This window comes from Nyctereutes procyonoides, unplaced genomic scaffold (genome assembly GCF_905146905.1).
Source record: "Nyctereutes procyonoides isolate TBG_1078 unplaced genomic scaffold, NYPRO_anot_genome, whole genome shotgun sequence".
NCBI classification, from domain to species: Eukaryota; Metazoa; Chordata; class Mammalia; order Carnivora; family Canidae; genus Nyctereutes; species Nyctereutes procyonoides.
The window spans coordinates 70,201,721-70,217,845 of NW_026575049.1; the positions used below are offsets into that span (position 1 = coordinate 70,201,721).

General features: G+C 54.7%; 1 protein-coding gene across 2 annotated transcripts; it reads right to left on the reverse strand.

The window, feature by feature from the left end:
• Positions 1 to 1,906: 1,906 nt before the first annotated feature.
• Positions 1,907 to 6,273, reverse strand: CD207 (CD207 molecule). 2 transcript variants are annotated; one of them, XM_055327766.1, is made up of 6 exons: positions 6,185 to 6,273; positions 5,984 to 6,100; positions 4,271 to 4,645; positions 3,534 to 3,685; positions 2,441 to 2,559; positions 1,907 to 2,060 (listed from the first exon to the last, which is right to left on the reverse strand). In XM_055327766.1, the coding sequence occupies exons 1-6, from the start codon at positions 6,258 to 6,260 to the stop codon at positions 1,910 to 1,912; spliced, it is 990 nt and encodes a 329-aa protein (XP_055183741.1). In that variant the 5' UTR covers positions 6,261 to 6,273; the 3' UTR covers positions 1,907 to 1,909. The 2 variants fall into 2 exon arrangements, with proteins under 2 accessions (XP_055183741.1, XP_055183742.1); XM_055327767.1 differs by lacking the exons at positions 5,984 to 6,100; positions 6,185 to 6,273 and adding an exon at positions 4,769 to 5,976.
• Positions 6,274 to 16,125: the final 9,852 nt, after the last annotated feature.

Sequence of the window (16,125 nt, forward strand, 5' to 3'; positions counted from 1 at the left end):
CCACTAGGCTGAAGGCTGGGTGGATGTCGCTGGCCCAGTAGCGAGACAGGGTGACGTCGGCTGAGAACAGGGGGCTCTCGGTTAGTTAGGGGAAGGACGGGCACTACGGCACAAGCTTCTGAGCCGGCAGCCCCCGGGACAGGTGCCACCTGGGGGGAGGGCACAGTAGGGCCGCGTGCTTCTCACATGGCAGCCCAGGCCTCAGGACTAAGGCGTCGGAGGGCAGCGCGCCGTCGGAAACACAACGGGAAAGCTTCCTGGCAGCAGCTGCTGTTTGGCTTCCGCATCAGCTCGAGCTCCGGCCGCGGAGCCGACCCCGGGAGGGGGCTCGGTGCTCCCCGGACTGGCTACTTGGAATCACGAGTAGGAACGAGATCGTTCTTGGTGAACGCGTACAAGAGTTCTTTGTCGCCCGCAGCCGCCTCGGCTCGCCCGTCCTCCCTGGCGACAGGCCCGAGCCCTCAGACCCCAGCAGTCTCTGCAGCTGCCCGCAAAACTCCTGCGTGGACACGATCACGCCGCCCATCCCTTATCCGTGGCCGGATCTTAGAAATCCCATTTAGCCCGTGTTTCTTCAAGCTTCCTCCGAATGCCTCTGCCCTGAGCCTGACCCCTTAGAAGCCAGGACACGGCCCATTGGTCCCAGTAAAAGAAAAACGTCCTGACCGGGCCCTGCTGAGGGCTTGCCGAGGCCCTAGGCAGACGGGGGCACCCTGCGGAGCCACCCCTGTGCTCACCCCCCGTCCTTCCTGCCCCCTCTGCTCCTGCCCTGGCGGCTACGGCCCCGCCTGCATCCCCGCCTCAGCCCGCAGAGCGGGTGTAGACCCGAAGCCCGGGAGCAGAGTCTTCGTGAGGAGGGCGACGCTGCTGGGCCTTCCCCGGAGCAGAGCCAGGCCACGGAACACGGTCCAGGGAGCATCGCAGATGGAAGACCTCCGAGGGGGTCGAGACGCTGCAGAGCTCGCGCTCCTTTATTTCAGTAAAAGCCACGGTATGCACCGTCATAGTGTGCAGCATTTCGCTGCTGCCTGTCCGCCTTGAGCTCCCAGCTCTTCCTGGGGGTCCCCCAGAGCTTCGTGCCCGCAGAGCCGGTGGTCTTGCCCGCGCTTCCCCGGACAGCCAGGGACCCGCTCACAGGGACAACACGCTGGATTCTGATACGGCTCCCAGGTGAGCCCTCTGGGGACAGGGGACCTCTTCCTCTGCACCCGTGGGGCGGAGACGAGATGCCGCAGGAAGGGGATGTCGGGAGCTGATGCAGAGGGGTGCTCGGGGTGCACAGGGGCACGGGGGCACGGGCGGCACAGAACACAGGGCCGGGCCACAGAGCTTGCCCAGTGAGCGGGAGCGAGAAGGAGCGTGGATACTGGTCCGGCTCCAAAGGGGCCTGTTTCCCACGCCAGCCCCCGACCTGAACCAGGTGCCCCCGCTCAGAGAGGGGCTCACACGTCAGGGGACGTGGATGCAGAGGCAACGGGGACGGGGCCCGGACGGGGTCACCGGGTGCACAGCTCTTCCCGCTGAGAACAGCACGGCCCCCACGCAGCTGGGAACTCTGTGGGACCAACTGGAAAAGTCCTAGACATTGTTTGCATGTTGTGAAGCCACTTTCATGTGATAAAACTGCGGCTTCTCTGAAGGGACCTGGAACCCAAGACCCCGATCGCCGTCCTGGGCAGTGTGACCTTCTAAATCCTCTCCGCCCTCCTCGCCCTTTATGCCAGCTGCCTCGATGGCACCGACCGGAGAGCTCCCAGCCACAGCCGGTGACCTCCAGGGTGCCTCTGTGCACAATTCCGAAGCCAGAAAGATGAAGGTGCAAAGTCCCCCTGGGATTGGAAGAAAGAGGGGCGTTTTCTCGAGTTTGACAAGCATTGCAGCTGAACGCGCCAGCTTGGGGCCAGGCCCGTCATGGTTCTGATGGGCTGTAGGGCCGTTTACAGATGAAGAAGAGCGTGCTGTCACAGGAGACGTCATTCCATGACTGAAGCGAGGACACCTTTATATCAGCACAGTGTTCATTGTTCTTGTAATTGTTGGGCTCACCTGGAATCCAGAACCTGCCAGAGGGGAAAAAAAAAAACAAAAAAATGTTGTTTCCGACGAAGAAATGAGGGACCTGAGTCCCAGCTCTGGTCCTGGGGGGAAGCATCACGTTTTTGCACGCATGCCTGAGAGGAAGGGGGCTGGTGAGCTGTCAACCTCTAAATGCGTGGTCACTCCCCCAGGGGAGGTCACTCCACTCCCGAGGAGGCCACGGAGAGGCCACGGATTCGTCCCCAGTCCCACAGGCAACGAGTGGCACAGGTGCGCTGGATCTCAGCTTAGTGCTCCTGCCGCCCGAGGCCAGGGAAGGACTACAAGCCCCGGAGTCACCCCACCTGTGCGCCCTGGCCCCGGCCCAGGAAGGGCAGGCTGGGAAGGAGCCCCCAGGGCTTACCGTGCACTCTGGACCTTGTCAAATGGGGTATCATCTACCCAGGACCAGTCCCCCTCGCTCCCAGCTTTGGTCAGGCCGATCCAGTAGGAAAGTCCACCTGCCGTCCTGTACAGGAACTCCTGCAGGGGGCAGGGGGGAGGCGCCGCTCCGCTCAGCTGGCACGTCGGCCCCTCGGAGCTCCTCCGCCTGTCCTCAGGGACCGCCCCACACACCACACACTGACCCCTCTCAAGTCCCTTCCTAGCCCCAGCCAGAGTCCACCTTCCAAATCCTGCTTTGTTTTGGCCCCACAAGTAACAGACTCAGGCTCTTCTCAGGAAACAGGTGCCAGAGCACGAGAAGGACTCAGCGGAACCCCAGAGCAGGGGCCCCGGGAGAAGGGCCCAGATCACGACGCCTGAATGCTCTGAGCGCTTGGCACCTACTCAGCGGTCCTCGGTCCTCGGAAGCAGGGACGTGTCATGTGCGTCTCGCTGATTAACAGGCGAAGCTCGAGAAGTTAGGTCAGCGGCCCGGGGCTCTAGGACCAGCTATAGGCAGGGCTGGGCTCCAGATTCTGGCTCGAGAGCACACCGCTTTGCTGCTCTCCCAGCCCACCTCCCCGATGAAGGGGCTGGTTCAGTGTCCCGCTGGCCACACAGGACACTTCCTGGCTTGCGTGGGGCTATTAACCCGGTTCACAAACGTGTCTGTTTCCTGGGCACGTGGGAAGATTGCCCCTCCCCGCCCTCCTGAAGCTGGAACTACCGCATCATTCACTCTGGCCGATGAGCTGTGAGCAGACGTGTCTGTTATTTGCAGGCGGAAGCTTAAGAGCCGACATAGGGCTCGCCGCGTTCTCTTTCCCTCCTTCGGAATTGTGGGGACACGCGCTGGGATGATGTCCCTTTCGGGACGCATAGGTCCGTGTGGAAGCACATGGGAACAACCCCTTGCAGGCTTCTGCTGGACAAGCCGTGGAACTGAGAAGCAAGCCTCCACTGCTAGGTCGCTGACACTTGGGGATTTCTGCCACTGCACCCTAATCTTGCCGATCCTGCTTATACAGCTATTAAGGCGCCCCCTTCCCAGAGCCTGTTGCTATAGCACTCACCTGTTCACTCTCTGAGGTCACTGAGGTCAGCTGTGAATCCCTGGACATACAGAACTGCTGGGCACTGTACCAGGTCTTTGAGACTTGAGAAAAGTAGTAGAAGTTCCCCTTGAAGTACTTCCAGCCTTGGGAAACCATCTGCAAAATGTCATCTGGAGAATAAGGGCGAGACGTGAACACGGGCATCCGTGTTGGGGGTGGCTCTCAAGTGGGGCAGGGAATAGGGCTGGGTCCTAGGACCCTGGGGTCCTGGGGTCCTGGGGTCCTGGGGTGCAGGCTCAGGGCCCCTGCCTCACCTGCCGAAGCCCTGGCTGAGAGCGGTCGAGTCTCTGGGTTCTGATAAGGGAGAGGTAGAGACACTGATGGAGAGTCTGTCTCTCCCCCGAGGGGAAGCCGTTCTCTGCGGGGCATCGCACGTGGCTGAGCCTCCAGCTTCGGGGAAGGAACTTAACGGGTAAATGGCCAGTTTGGGGGCAGAACAGAGACTCCCTAACGCTTTCACCCTCGGCGCGTTGGTGTGAGGGCCGTGCTGGCGCCTGGCCCTTCTCTGCCCGTAGCCCCTCGTCCTCCGACCCCACCGCTGAGCGCTGGCCGCCTGCTCGGGCCCGACCCCTTCCCCCCACGAATGCCCACCCGATGGCCTCGCGGAGGCTGCTGAGTCTCCATGGCCATGGGGCGGCTTTCAGCTGCTTTTCTTTTCTTTTTTTTTTTTTCAGCTGCTTTTCTGAGTCACTTACTTTGCTGTTTGAGCAACTTGCTGATATTCTCCAAACTGCTTTGGAGTCCCCGGACCTTTGCATTTAAAGAACTGGCTTTGTCCAACTCTCTTTTTAACTCTGGAACTTGGGCATTTAAATCATTGACCTCCTCCCATCTTCTTGCTAACACCTGGATCTGTGCATTGGCTTCCTTCACGCCGGTTTCCAGCCTCCGGACCTGAGAACGCACGTGATCCAGGCTGGCATTCGCCATCTGGACCTGAATGCGCGTTGCCTCCACGTCGCCTCTATTCCTCTTAACCTCAGAACCCAGAGCGCTGATGTTGTCCACGCGGCCTCTGAGCAACTGGGCATTGGTCTTCACGTCTGACATTGTGCGCATAAACCAGGGATCTGGATTTGAGAAAGTCAAGAGGTCAGCCGAGGGGATTCCCAGGGACTGGGGGTGTTGTCAGGATGATAAAAGGAAGGGAAAGGAGGGGATAGGCTCAAGCTACCCAAAGACCTGTTGCTCACCCTGCATTCATTCATAATGTGCTCAAGTCAACACACATGAAACGGGCGCCCGGCCCTGGCTGAGAACTCTTGCAGATGCAGATAATGCAGAGACGACTAAAACAAGACTCTGTTGGAGGACCTCCCGGGGGAGCAGAAGTGGGAATTAGTACCCAGTCCTAAGTTTTCTTTGCATGTTCAGGGCACAGAGGGTGCCCTAGATGCCCCCTGGTTGCATCCCGGGGGGCTCCATCTCTTGCAGCCCAGCTCTCTCCTTTCAGAGGCCCTGCAGGGGCGTCAGCTAAGGCAGCACCCTTCCCACATCTGCCCACAGGCCCCTTGTGGCCACGATGGGGCCAACCATGTGGACTTCCAATCTGGAAGTGGCTTCTTCTCCAGCGAATATGGAAAGAGGGAATTAGGAAACCATTTCTTCCCTTCCCGTGTCCCACCCACCGTCGTACTCTGCTAGGTCACGGGCTTGGGTGCCACATAGGAGAGACCAACAACAACCCAAGAGGAAACTCTGCTCAGAGGCTCCAGGTCTGAGACCAAATACATCCCAAAGCCTTGAAGGGATAAGACAGATGTTCCCTCCCTCTGCTTTCTGGAGACCTGGTAGGAGGGAGCAGGCTCTGGGAGCAGAGAGCATGAGGGGCTGGCAAAGCAGAAGAGGAGAGAGAAGCCACACGTCCAGTGAATGAGCAGGAAGTCTCCCTTGATGGGACCTCGGCAGGAATGGGAAGAAGGAAGAAGAGAGCGTGAGGGGGTCCTGGTGACATCGGTCAGCTCATTGGGAGATTCTCCACCTCGTGAGCTGAGGCTGAGGATGCAGGCAGAAGTCCTTTGGTGGGGCCAGGAAACGTTTCACTCACTGTTAGCAGCTGCCCACAAGGCTCCAAATAAAAGGGGCACAGCTGGGGTTGGGCGGACACGTGAGATGAAGAAATGGGTGAATGTTTCCTGGGTACAAAAGAGCATTTCCTTGAGCACAAACATGCAGGTGCTGATCCCAATCAGGAAAATGTCCCCACAACCGGGAGGGAGAGAGAGGCGCCTCATCTCACTGGGGACAGGGGACCCTGTGACTGCACCTGGAAAGAGGAGACGTGAGACCAACGGAAAAGCCAGAGGTGGGGGACACCTGGACAGCAGGCAGGAGAGGGTCGGGGTGTTGAGGGAGCTGGCTGGCTGTGGAGAAGGCCCCAGCTGGGACGGTGAACCCCAAGGACTCACAGAGAGCAGCCTGCAGCAGGACGGACGCGCTCAGGCCCAGCAGGAGGACAACGGCCGCGGCCCGGACCACCAACGGCTTCCTCGGGATGGGACACAGGCCTGTGTCGGGAGGAGGCTCTGCAGGAGAAGAAGAAGCATTTGTCGGGGCCGCCGACAGCAGGACAGAGCGGGAGGCAGATCCGGAGCAGAGGCTGCTCTTGCCTCGGGGCCACAGGGAGATGCTCTGCTTGTCCACCGCGAAGTGCGCATCCGGGCCCTCGCTCTCGGCCGCCTTCATCCTGCGCGCTCACCCCCGGAGCACAGGGGCTCCCCCGGCTGCCCCCCTGAGGGCCTCTTATCCAGAAGAAACGGGAAGCGGGCCCCACAGAGGTGGTTGTGGCTTCCCAAAGTTCCCATTTCTGGCTTAGGCTCCTTGCCTGGCCTCAACCACAGCTCGTCCCCCCTCCCCCCCCCGTGACGTCCTGGGCTCTCAGGAAGAGGCGGTTGGTTCTCTCCTCCAGGGCCTGTTACGCGACACTTCAGCCACCTTGTCCCAGGGCTACCATTTCTCCTGTAGGACTCCCGTCACCCAGCATTACCCACGTGGGCATCCATCCTGCAAGTACCTGCCGAGCGCCTCTGGGGTGCCAGGTGCCGTATGGGGACCTGAGATGGCTACGTCATGTCTGCGCTCCAGCAGCCCACAACCCGGTGGAAGGACAGAGCAGAGCAAGTAGATGACAACACGGTGGGATGAGCACAACCGTAGAATACACACCATCCAAGGGCGGTGCAAGAGGGGACAGTCCCAGGTGGAGGGGTTAGCATATTTAGGAGTGGGGGCATGAGACAGCAGGGACCTGTGGCAGTGGCGGAACGTGGAGCGTGACGGGACCCGGAGGGGACGGCTCATGGGCCCCGGGGGTCAGGTCATGAGGACCCTTGGGGTAGATTAAGAAGGTTGAACTTTGGCTTACGGCGGGCAGATGACAAGGAGCCAATGAAAGACCTGAGGCCGAAGACAGACGAGGACAGGGACTCGGAGAAAGTTCGTTCCAATGGGGAAAGCTGGGAGCAAGGGACCAGCGAAGAGGCCACGCGGGAAACTGCCGGCTGTCACGAGGCCGCTTAGAGACCCAGCGCCTTGTCCAGGTGGGGCCCAGAGAGCCAGCATTGGGTACAGGCGGGTCATCCTCCCTGCTCCCTGCCGCGAGGCCAAGAGGAGCCTCCAGGGGCTCGGGAGGGACGAGGTTCTCTCCGGAAGCTCCTCTGCTCTGAGGAAGTCTGCCAAGTCTGAGAAACCTGGTGCTTTCCAGGACAAAGATGACCTGGAAGATAGGAAAGAGGATGGAAGGGGGTAGAGGGGGGAGAGGGAGGGAAGGGCCGGGGCAGGTGGAGATCAGGGGGAGGAGGGAGGGCGACCCCTTGGCAGCCCTGAGACTTGTCTCCCAAGGCTGCTGCTGGCTTCTGGCAGCTCTTGCATTTCCACAGCGAAGACGTGAGAGAACTACGATCTAGACCTTACCCAACAACGCGTGACGGTCCTGGCCACGGGCCGGGCCTTGCTGAATCTGGGCCCGTGGGCCTGGACGGCAGGGCGGGGTTGGGGACAAGGGTGGAAACAATGAGGAGGTCCAGGAAACAGCCACCTGTCCTGCGGGGCTTCTGGGCTTCAGGATTTGGGATTTGGGAGGATCCTACGTTCCTACTCAGCCCACTGCTCTCTCCAGGCTCCTGGGCCTCCGACTGGAGCGGCTCCCCTCGCTGGACGAGGACCTGCCAGAGAGCACGCCTCCCCGACTTCCCACAAGGTACAAAGAAGCTGGGCGCCAGGGGGCTGTGCCTTTCACCCTATCTCATCTCCTCCTGCCCATATCCTGTTTGTAGCTTCCAGAACTGCTGCCTCTTCTCACCTTTGACATTAGCTAATGCTTCGCCCTAACTCCATGTCTCTGAACGGTCGTGACTACACCCACTCTCTTCAGGCTGCTCATTTGGTTGCAGAACCTTGGTTCCACCAGTGTTCAGAAGGGGTTAGAACGGGGGCACCTGGGGGGCTCCGCGGTTGAGCATCAACCTTCAGTTCAGGGCGTGACCCCGGGGTCCCAGGATCGAGTCCTGCGTCAGGCTCCCTGCGTGGAGCCTGCTTCTCCCTCTGCCTGTGTCTCTGCCTCTCTCTGCGTCTCTTGTGAATAAATAGATAAACTCTTTAAAAAAAAGATGTTAGAATGCTTTGCTTCTGGACTGTCATGGTTGGTGCCCAGTCAAGCTCCAGAGTTGCCTCAGCCCTTCTGCTCCTGGCCCAACATCCACAACCTGCCATAGTCCAGGGCGGAGGGTAGAGAAGAGGCCAAGTTACTCAGGGCTCTGGCGGGGGGGCGCTTTGGGGATCCTGGTCTCCTTCTGAGGCATGTGAGGGAGAGAAGTTGCCACACAGCATGATACGGAGTGTGTGACCTCTTCCCTGTTGAAAAGTTGACTTTTCCCAAACGTCTGCTGGTTTGTAGCATGAGGTATTGATGACGTGCCTATGCATCCCCTCACTGGTCCCAGGAAAGGATCCAGAGGCCCCACCAAGCTTGAGGCCCCTGAGTAGGAAGGGGCTGGGCTTGGGGGGCATCTATGCTGGGTGATGGAGATGGGAGCCTCACGTAGATAGTCTGCTGATCCAGCGTGAGGAAGTCAAGCAAGAAGCAGCCAAAATCCCAGGCTGTGGGTCTCCTGGGGTTTTGGAGACGACAGATGCAAAAGTCCCAGCCATAAGAAGTCTCATTTCCCACTTTGCAGGGAGGGAGGGAGTCACAAGCGCTCCCCCTATGGCCGTGCTCATCCATCCACAGGTAGAAACTAAGCACATCTCCCGCGCATCCCTCCGGGGGCCTTTATGGCCACTGACCTGACAGCCTGGGAGCGGAACAGACCGAGAAGGAGGCAGATGCCCCAGCCATACTTTCCTGCCGGGAAAATGGAAGGTTCTCCTGGCTGCTCAGGTGATCCCAGTTCTTCTAAACAGAAGAGGAACTTTGGGCCAGACTTAGAGTGACCAAAAATCACTGCAGTGATGAAAGGGAAGTTGGTGCTCGTTTCTGTTTTCCCCCTCGCCATGCCCCTGGGGTTCTAAGGCCTTCTTTGGAGAAGAGTAGAGGAAGGAAACAGTTTGGCCACTGTTCCCCTTCTCTGGTTAGGACTCTCCTTCTGCTTGGGGGTGGACTATGGGCACAACGGGGGAGTGGAAATGAGGCCTGGGTTGCTTGAGATGCCCCCGCAGGGCCAAGAAGAGTAATCCAAGTCCCTCCAGTCAAGGCACAGAGGACACTAGAGTGGACAACACACAGGGAAAGGAGATGGGGAGGAGGAGGGGATGCAGAGAGGAGAGATGATGATGTGAGAAAAGGACACTGTGCCCACTGCTCAGGCTGGCCCACAGCCTCAGAGCAGACTCCTGAGTATAATGCCAGGTTTGAGCAGCAGACCCCAGAGAATCGAGGGATCCCAGGCTACCCTCTGGGCACTGCCCCGGCCACAGGTGCGAGGGCAGAGAAGCCACCCATCCTCACATTCCTCTGGGATACCCTCCCTGCGCCTTGGGAATAGGTTCCTCTTCTTCAGGACACTGTGTAGGAGCAGGTTCCTCTGGAACAATGACAATGGGTCAGACCTCGGTGAACAGGCCGTTACACCTGGTGGCATCATAAGCAGGGTGGTGTGGATATGGGGCAACAGTCCGGCTATATCGAAGGGTCACCGTGTTTCAGGTGGAGGAAGCTGCTCTGAACCATCCAGGTCTAAGAGCTCTTGCCTTGGACCTTAGTAGGAAAGGGAGATTCATGTCGGGAAAGTAACAAAAGACTCTTGGGGAAATATGCCTAATTGCTTTTTAAATCTTTAATTTCTTTATTACATCCCTAATGATGATACTCATTGTAGAAAAAAAAAATCCAGGTGAGCGAAAAGAGGAAAAATAACCTGCCATTAAAAATCTGTACACATAGTTCATTCTTCCTAAGCATCTACATGTATGTCTGCAAGCCTGTGTGTACATGTGTGTGGACACCCCCCACCGGGCTGGAGATAGGTGGATAGGTGCACCCACATCTATCTCCACAGCGACATCTAACCACGTGCATGTATTTACATAAGTTCCAACAGGACGGCTCCTGCTTATTTTCCCCATCATCCTTCCCATCTCGGTTTCTGATACCAAGAGTCTTCCTTTGAAAAATGACTCCCCCTTTTTATTTATTTTTTTAAAGATTTTATTTATTTATTCACAAGAGACACACAGAGAGAGAGAGAGGCAGAGACAGAGGCAGAAGGAGAAGCAGGCTCCATGCAGGGAGCCCGACGTGGGACTCGATCCCAGGACCCCGGGGTCACACCCTGGGCCAAAGGCAGGCGCTAAACTGCTGAGCCCCCCAGGGATCCCCTGACTCCCCCTTTTAACCCCAACATTGCGCAACCCGAGGCTGCGCAGTCCCCTCCAACTTGCTTCTTCAGCTTTATCAACAGGGCTCTCTTTCTGAGTATTTTGATTCTGCCCTTTTTCAGCAAGTAATGAGATAGCTGCTCTCAGCCACATTGCTACGCTTTTAGTTTATTTTCCCATCGTACTACGTATAAACTTCTGTCCCCGACGTAAGCTCTCCAGCCGGCCCTTCACCTGGGTCAGTCTCCCTAACTGGAACCTTAAGCTTCCTTTCCTCCTGCTGCTCCCTAAAGATGTCCCTGCTCCCTGCAACTGCAGCTTTCATCCAGGCCCCTTAGGGTGAATATCTGCCCCGCCTCGTCTCTACTGGGATCATCCCCCGGAAATGCATGGTATTGCCTCTCCTTCATTCACGCCAGCATCCACTTATCCAGCCACGGACCTAGCAAGTGCTCCCCGTGTGCCAAGCTCTACGTCTAGATGTTGGGAGTTCCGCCTTGAACACAACAGCCCTGTCCCCGCCCAGAAGCGGAGGGCAATTCTCTCTGCATGATTCTTGGCATCCCACCTGTCTTCTTGCAAGGAAAATAAAGTGTACCTATGATTAAGCCTAAAGTAACAACAACAAAAAAAAAACCTTGTCATTAAAATGGTATAAAATATGACATTTCCCCAAAATACTGATTTTTGAAGCACAATACAGAGGTACAGGGGCTCCTGGGTGACTCACTCAGTTGAGTGTCCGACTCTTCGATTAGCTCAGCTCATAATCTCATGGGTCATGGGATCAAGCCCCGTGTTAGTCTCTGTGCTCAGTGGAGAGTCTTCTAGAAGATTCTCTTCTTCTGCCCCTCCACTCATTTGCTGGTTCTCTCAAATAAACAAAAAAATAAAAATAAACGCAGCACAGAGATATAGGTCCACGCTTTCATTCCCCGCAACAAACCTGTTTCTCTGATATATCTGCCTCTCAACTACATGAGAACTCTATGCTCACAGAGCCCCCTTCTCTGGGTGGGGTGGTAGAGAAGGAGGGCCACGTGTCTAGGACCCAGGGCAGTCGTCCTCGACCCCTGGGACACATTGTTAAAATGCCAGTTTCATGCCCCCGAAATTCTGACACTTGCTGTCAGTTGGGGCTCAGGCATCCGCATCTTTCATGAGTCTTGAGTGAGTCCTACATACAGTCAAGGTTGAAAACCATCGATCCAGTGGAAAAACCTGAGTCTTGGCAGGGAATCCCGGCTCTCCCATACACTGGTTGGGTAGACGAATTATTTAGAGGAATGTATGTCGCCTGTGTAAGTTCAAGTGACATGAAATAACTTTATAGGGAAACACCTTAGCGCTGCATAAAAAGAGTTGCTCCGGGGTGGCCCTGGGGGCTCAGTGGTCTAGCACTGCCTTCAGCCCAGGGTGTGCTCCTGGAGTCCCGGGATCGAGTCCCACGTCGGGCTCCCTGCATGGAGCCTCCTTCTCCCTCTGCCTGTGTCTCTGCCTCTCCCTCTCTCTCTCTCTCTCATGAATAAATAAATAAAATCTTAAAAAAAGAGTTGCTCTGTCTAGATGATTGGTGAATGAAAATGTCTGGCAGCGCTTGTCTTGAGTTAATGATCTTGAACGAGAAAGGGAAGAAAGGGGCGAGCCATCTTGTGGCCCAAAAACCCAAACCTCAAGACCCCATAGCTTAACTGCTCTAGGCCTGCAAGCGTGTATTCGTGGGGCCTTGAAAGAGTAACCTACTGCCCTGTCAGTCACTCAAGTAAAACACAAACACATTCACAGAGAATCAAGAACACACCCGAAACCTTCCTCGCCAAAGTCACCCGGCAGGTGTTCATTGCATGCCTTCCGTGTGCAGGCCTGCGCCGGGTGGTGCGCGGTAAGTACTGGGCTGACGAGAAGAACGTGGAGCGCTCAGGGGATGTGACGGAGAAGACCTCGTCTGTGGGGATTAGAGAAGGCTTCCCTGGAAAGTGATACTTGAGCTGAAATCTGAAGGAAAAGTAGGAAGAAGTAGGCCGAGAAAGAGGCATCCCCGCAAGGGCACCCCCGAGGGAGGGTGGTAACTGCAAGAAAGACCGAAGGTCTGAGCCTGCAACGAAGGGAGGCTACGGCCTGGTGTTTCAGAACAAATGTCTCAAGTACCAGGTCTCCAGAGACAGACCAGCCACGTTCGAACCTGAGCGACCCCCTTCAATGTGTGACCCGGGCAAGTCACTTAACCTCTCTGTGCTGCAGCCGCCTCACCTGTACACTGGGCATGACAGTGGCATCTGCCTCAGGGGGTTTTGATGGAGATTCAGTGAGTTCGTGCAAAAGCAAGTGAAAAGTAAGCACTTAATACATGTTATTACTATAATCATTATTCATAACAACAATACTCCTGCTTCTACACACGCAGGGGTGGGGGCACTCGTGTACCTAGTAACGTATTGATTATGTTGGACCCTTTCCATCAGGAGTAGGATAATAAATTGGTCCAGCGTGTGAGAATATTTTTGTCCACATCAATACTGCCATAGAGCCCCCAAAGGAAGACACTGTCAATAACCATAAACTAAATGACCCTGGGGTGTAAGAGAGTCAGCCTCTTTGCCCAGCCTCTTCTGTGATTACTCCATGGATCCATGTTCAAAGTATGTAGTTGTCTGTGCATGAGCTCAACAGCTTGGACTTCTCCTCACCAATGCTGTCGCTGCTGCATACCCAACCTTCCAGCACAGCAGCTAACTCTGAACCCTCAAAATGGTTGTCTTTCCCTGAGGGATCAGAGTGCTACCCAATAGCAGGCGGACCGCCATGGAGGGGGCAGTGCTCTGTCTTCACAGCCAAAGAAACTTATTTTGCATTTAGGTTTGTTCTCACTGATTGCCATGCTTCTGCCTGCAACACCGTCTATAGCCCCTTATTGAATGCCATGACATCCCGTCCAACGTAGTCCTTCTAAGGAACTCCCTTTAGAGTCAAAGAAGAAAGGCGATGGGCTGGTGCCCTGAGATTCCCTAGATTTGTCATGTAGTCCATCCCCCAGAAATAGCTGGCCTTCTAGAACAGTGGACTTGAGGGCTCCAGAGTCTGCTGTGGTGCCAACCAGGACACATGCCTTGAAACACCGGGAGCTGCTCTGCGGCATGTGGCATCTGCTTTAAAATAGGGCTGTTTCTCCCTGCCCTCCCCAAATACAGGGACCTAGGGTATTTATACCAGGGAGCAAGGTCGGTAGTATCGCTCACATTGACATATAAGGATGCACCCTCAGTGGTCTTGCTCCACTTCTGAAAGTCTGGATCTGCTGACTTACAGGATCCACAAGAGCAATATTTCCACCAGAGAACACAACAATGATTCTCCTGAATTAGGAGCTGAGATTGCTATCAGGCTCTTTCAAACATTTCATGCCACTGGAAAAACAGGTTTAAAAAGAAATAAGTAAATTCCCAATAATTTCTTTTAAAAAAACAAATTCCCAATAATTTCTTTAAAAAAATAAATAAATTCCCAATGATTTCTTTTATGCTTCCCAATAAATTTCTTTTATGCTTAAGTTATGCCAATATCTCAGACTGGGTTTTCCAAAAGCAGACACTGAGATGGAGTTTGGTGTCTAGGATTTTTCAGGAAGGACCAATATCTGTGGAAGGGAGTAGGAGGAGACAGGATTGGGCAGAGAGATAAGTGGAACTGTTGAACTTTAGTACTTCTGTCAGCCCCATGAGGAGCTCTGGAGCATAAATGACCTGCCAGACTTGTCCTGTGTTAGGTTAAAATGTCCATGCCTGATTGACCCTGCCTTAATCATTTGTTGGGTGTAAGCCACCCAGGGAAGGACATGCCCTTGGGTGAGGGTATCTCTGTAACTGAGGCTCCCTGAAAGGAGTTGATGGCTGGACACCATCTGCTGACTGAGCAGCCCCCAACAGTTCAGGCAACAAGTTCTTCTTTGAAGGGGGATCTTGGAACTAAATCTCCATGTCTACCATGTAGGGATGGTTGATCCTGATAATCAAGGGAAGAAGATTCACTGACACACAAATGGGATGTGGTAGGTATCCTCCAAGACGGTCCCCAATGATCTCTGCTTCCTGGTATTCATGTCCTTGTGATCTTGAGAGAAGGACCCTCCTCCACCAGTTGTGTCTTCGGATGAGACCACAACTGTAGCCAACAGCCTGAATGCAACCTCATGAGAGACACTGAGTCAGAGGAGCCCAGCTAAGCCTCACCTGGATTCCTGGCCCACAGACATTGAGGTAATTTAGGTCTGTTGTTAAAGCCACTGAGTTTGCAGGTAACTTGTTAGGCAGCAATAGATGAGTAGTGCAGCAATTATGAGTAGAACTGAAGCAATAGCTACTCTGGGGTATCTTCTAGTTCAACCTGTAAAGTTTGGAATTCTTAATGAACAGGAGGATGACCAAATCTTTTTTTAATTTTATGTTTTTTTATTTTATTTTTAAGTAATCTGCACACCCAACTCACACACCCAAGGTCAAGAGTTGCATGCTCTACCAAGTGAGCCAGCAAGGTGCCCCGTCTGTTTGTTTGTTTTAATTTAATATAATTTTTCCTTCATTTTCCTCTCACTTAGCATTGGATGCAACCCAGATGGGGTCATGACAGAACAAAGAGGACAACCCATCACTCAGTGATGCTGGCCGCGGGGCTGGCTGCCGAGGTACCTCGGCAGTACCTTGGGGCTGTCTACTCTTAGAAAGACGCATCTGGAAAGCATGGAGCTGCCCAAGGTCGGGTGATAGCAGCTTGGGGAAGTGTCAGGATAAGGAAAGGGGTGTATATGGGTGTCGGGCTGTGAAGATACTTGGCTCCCTGTCCAGGATATCAGTTCCTTTCTTAATAACGAGAAATCTCAGTATCAGTGAGATTGGACCACAGCTCTGAGTCCAAAGACCAAAAGAGTTGGACATTTCATTTTCCCAGCTCCCTGGCAGCTGAACCTCGGGCACATTACCCAGACTCGGGCAATCAGATGCCCCCCGTCTGCACGACTCAGACAACAATGTGCTGCCTCAGAGATATCTGAGAGTCTCCAAGGGACACCTTGGGAGTCCTCTCTGATGTCTTCCTTTCCTTGATCCTGCCCCATTTCCCAAGCCTTCACATGGAGGCTGAGAACAAGTGGTTACCTTCCCAATAAATTTCTTTTGTGCTTAAATTATGCAGACATGGGCCTGTTGTTTCCATCAAGAACCCTAACTGATATACCCACGGGGTATCTCCTTTCCTATTGATCCAGTTTTCCCACAGGGTGTTAAATGGAACACTAGCCCAGAAGTATGCTCCGAATGGGCTCAAAAGTTAAATAAGTTTGGTAAACAGTCCATCCTGTATGCCCTTCTTGAAGATTGATGGCAACTGTGGTTATATTAAAGGTCCTGAGAAGTCCTGTGTTGAGCAAATCTGTTTCACGTTGTTTATAACAGGTTTCCATTACTACTTTTTCTTTCATGCTTAATGGATGACACTTCTCACTCTGAGAATCAGTGTCCTGACACCAAAAAAAAGAGGAATATTCAGAGAGAGAGACTGCAGTTCCCTCAGATTTCTAAGTTCCAGTTTGTTTGCTGTGGGAGGTCTTGCCACTTCCCCAGTTGAATCACACGAGGAATCATCACCCTCTTCCTAGGAGGCCACGCTACCCACAGAACATCAGCCCCTTCTGTTGAGCAATAGGTACCTTCCCCATTAATTTCACTTACGTTCTTTGACGTGGTTT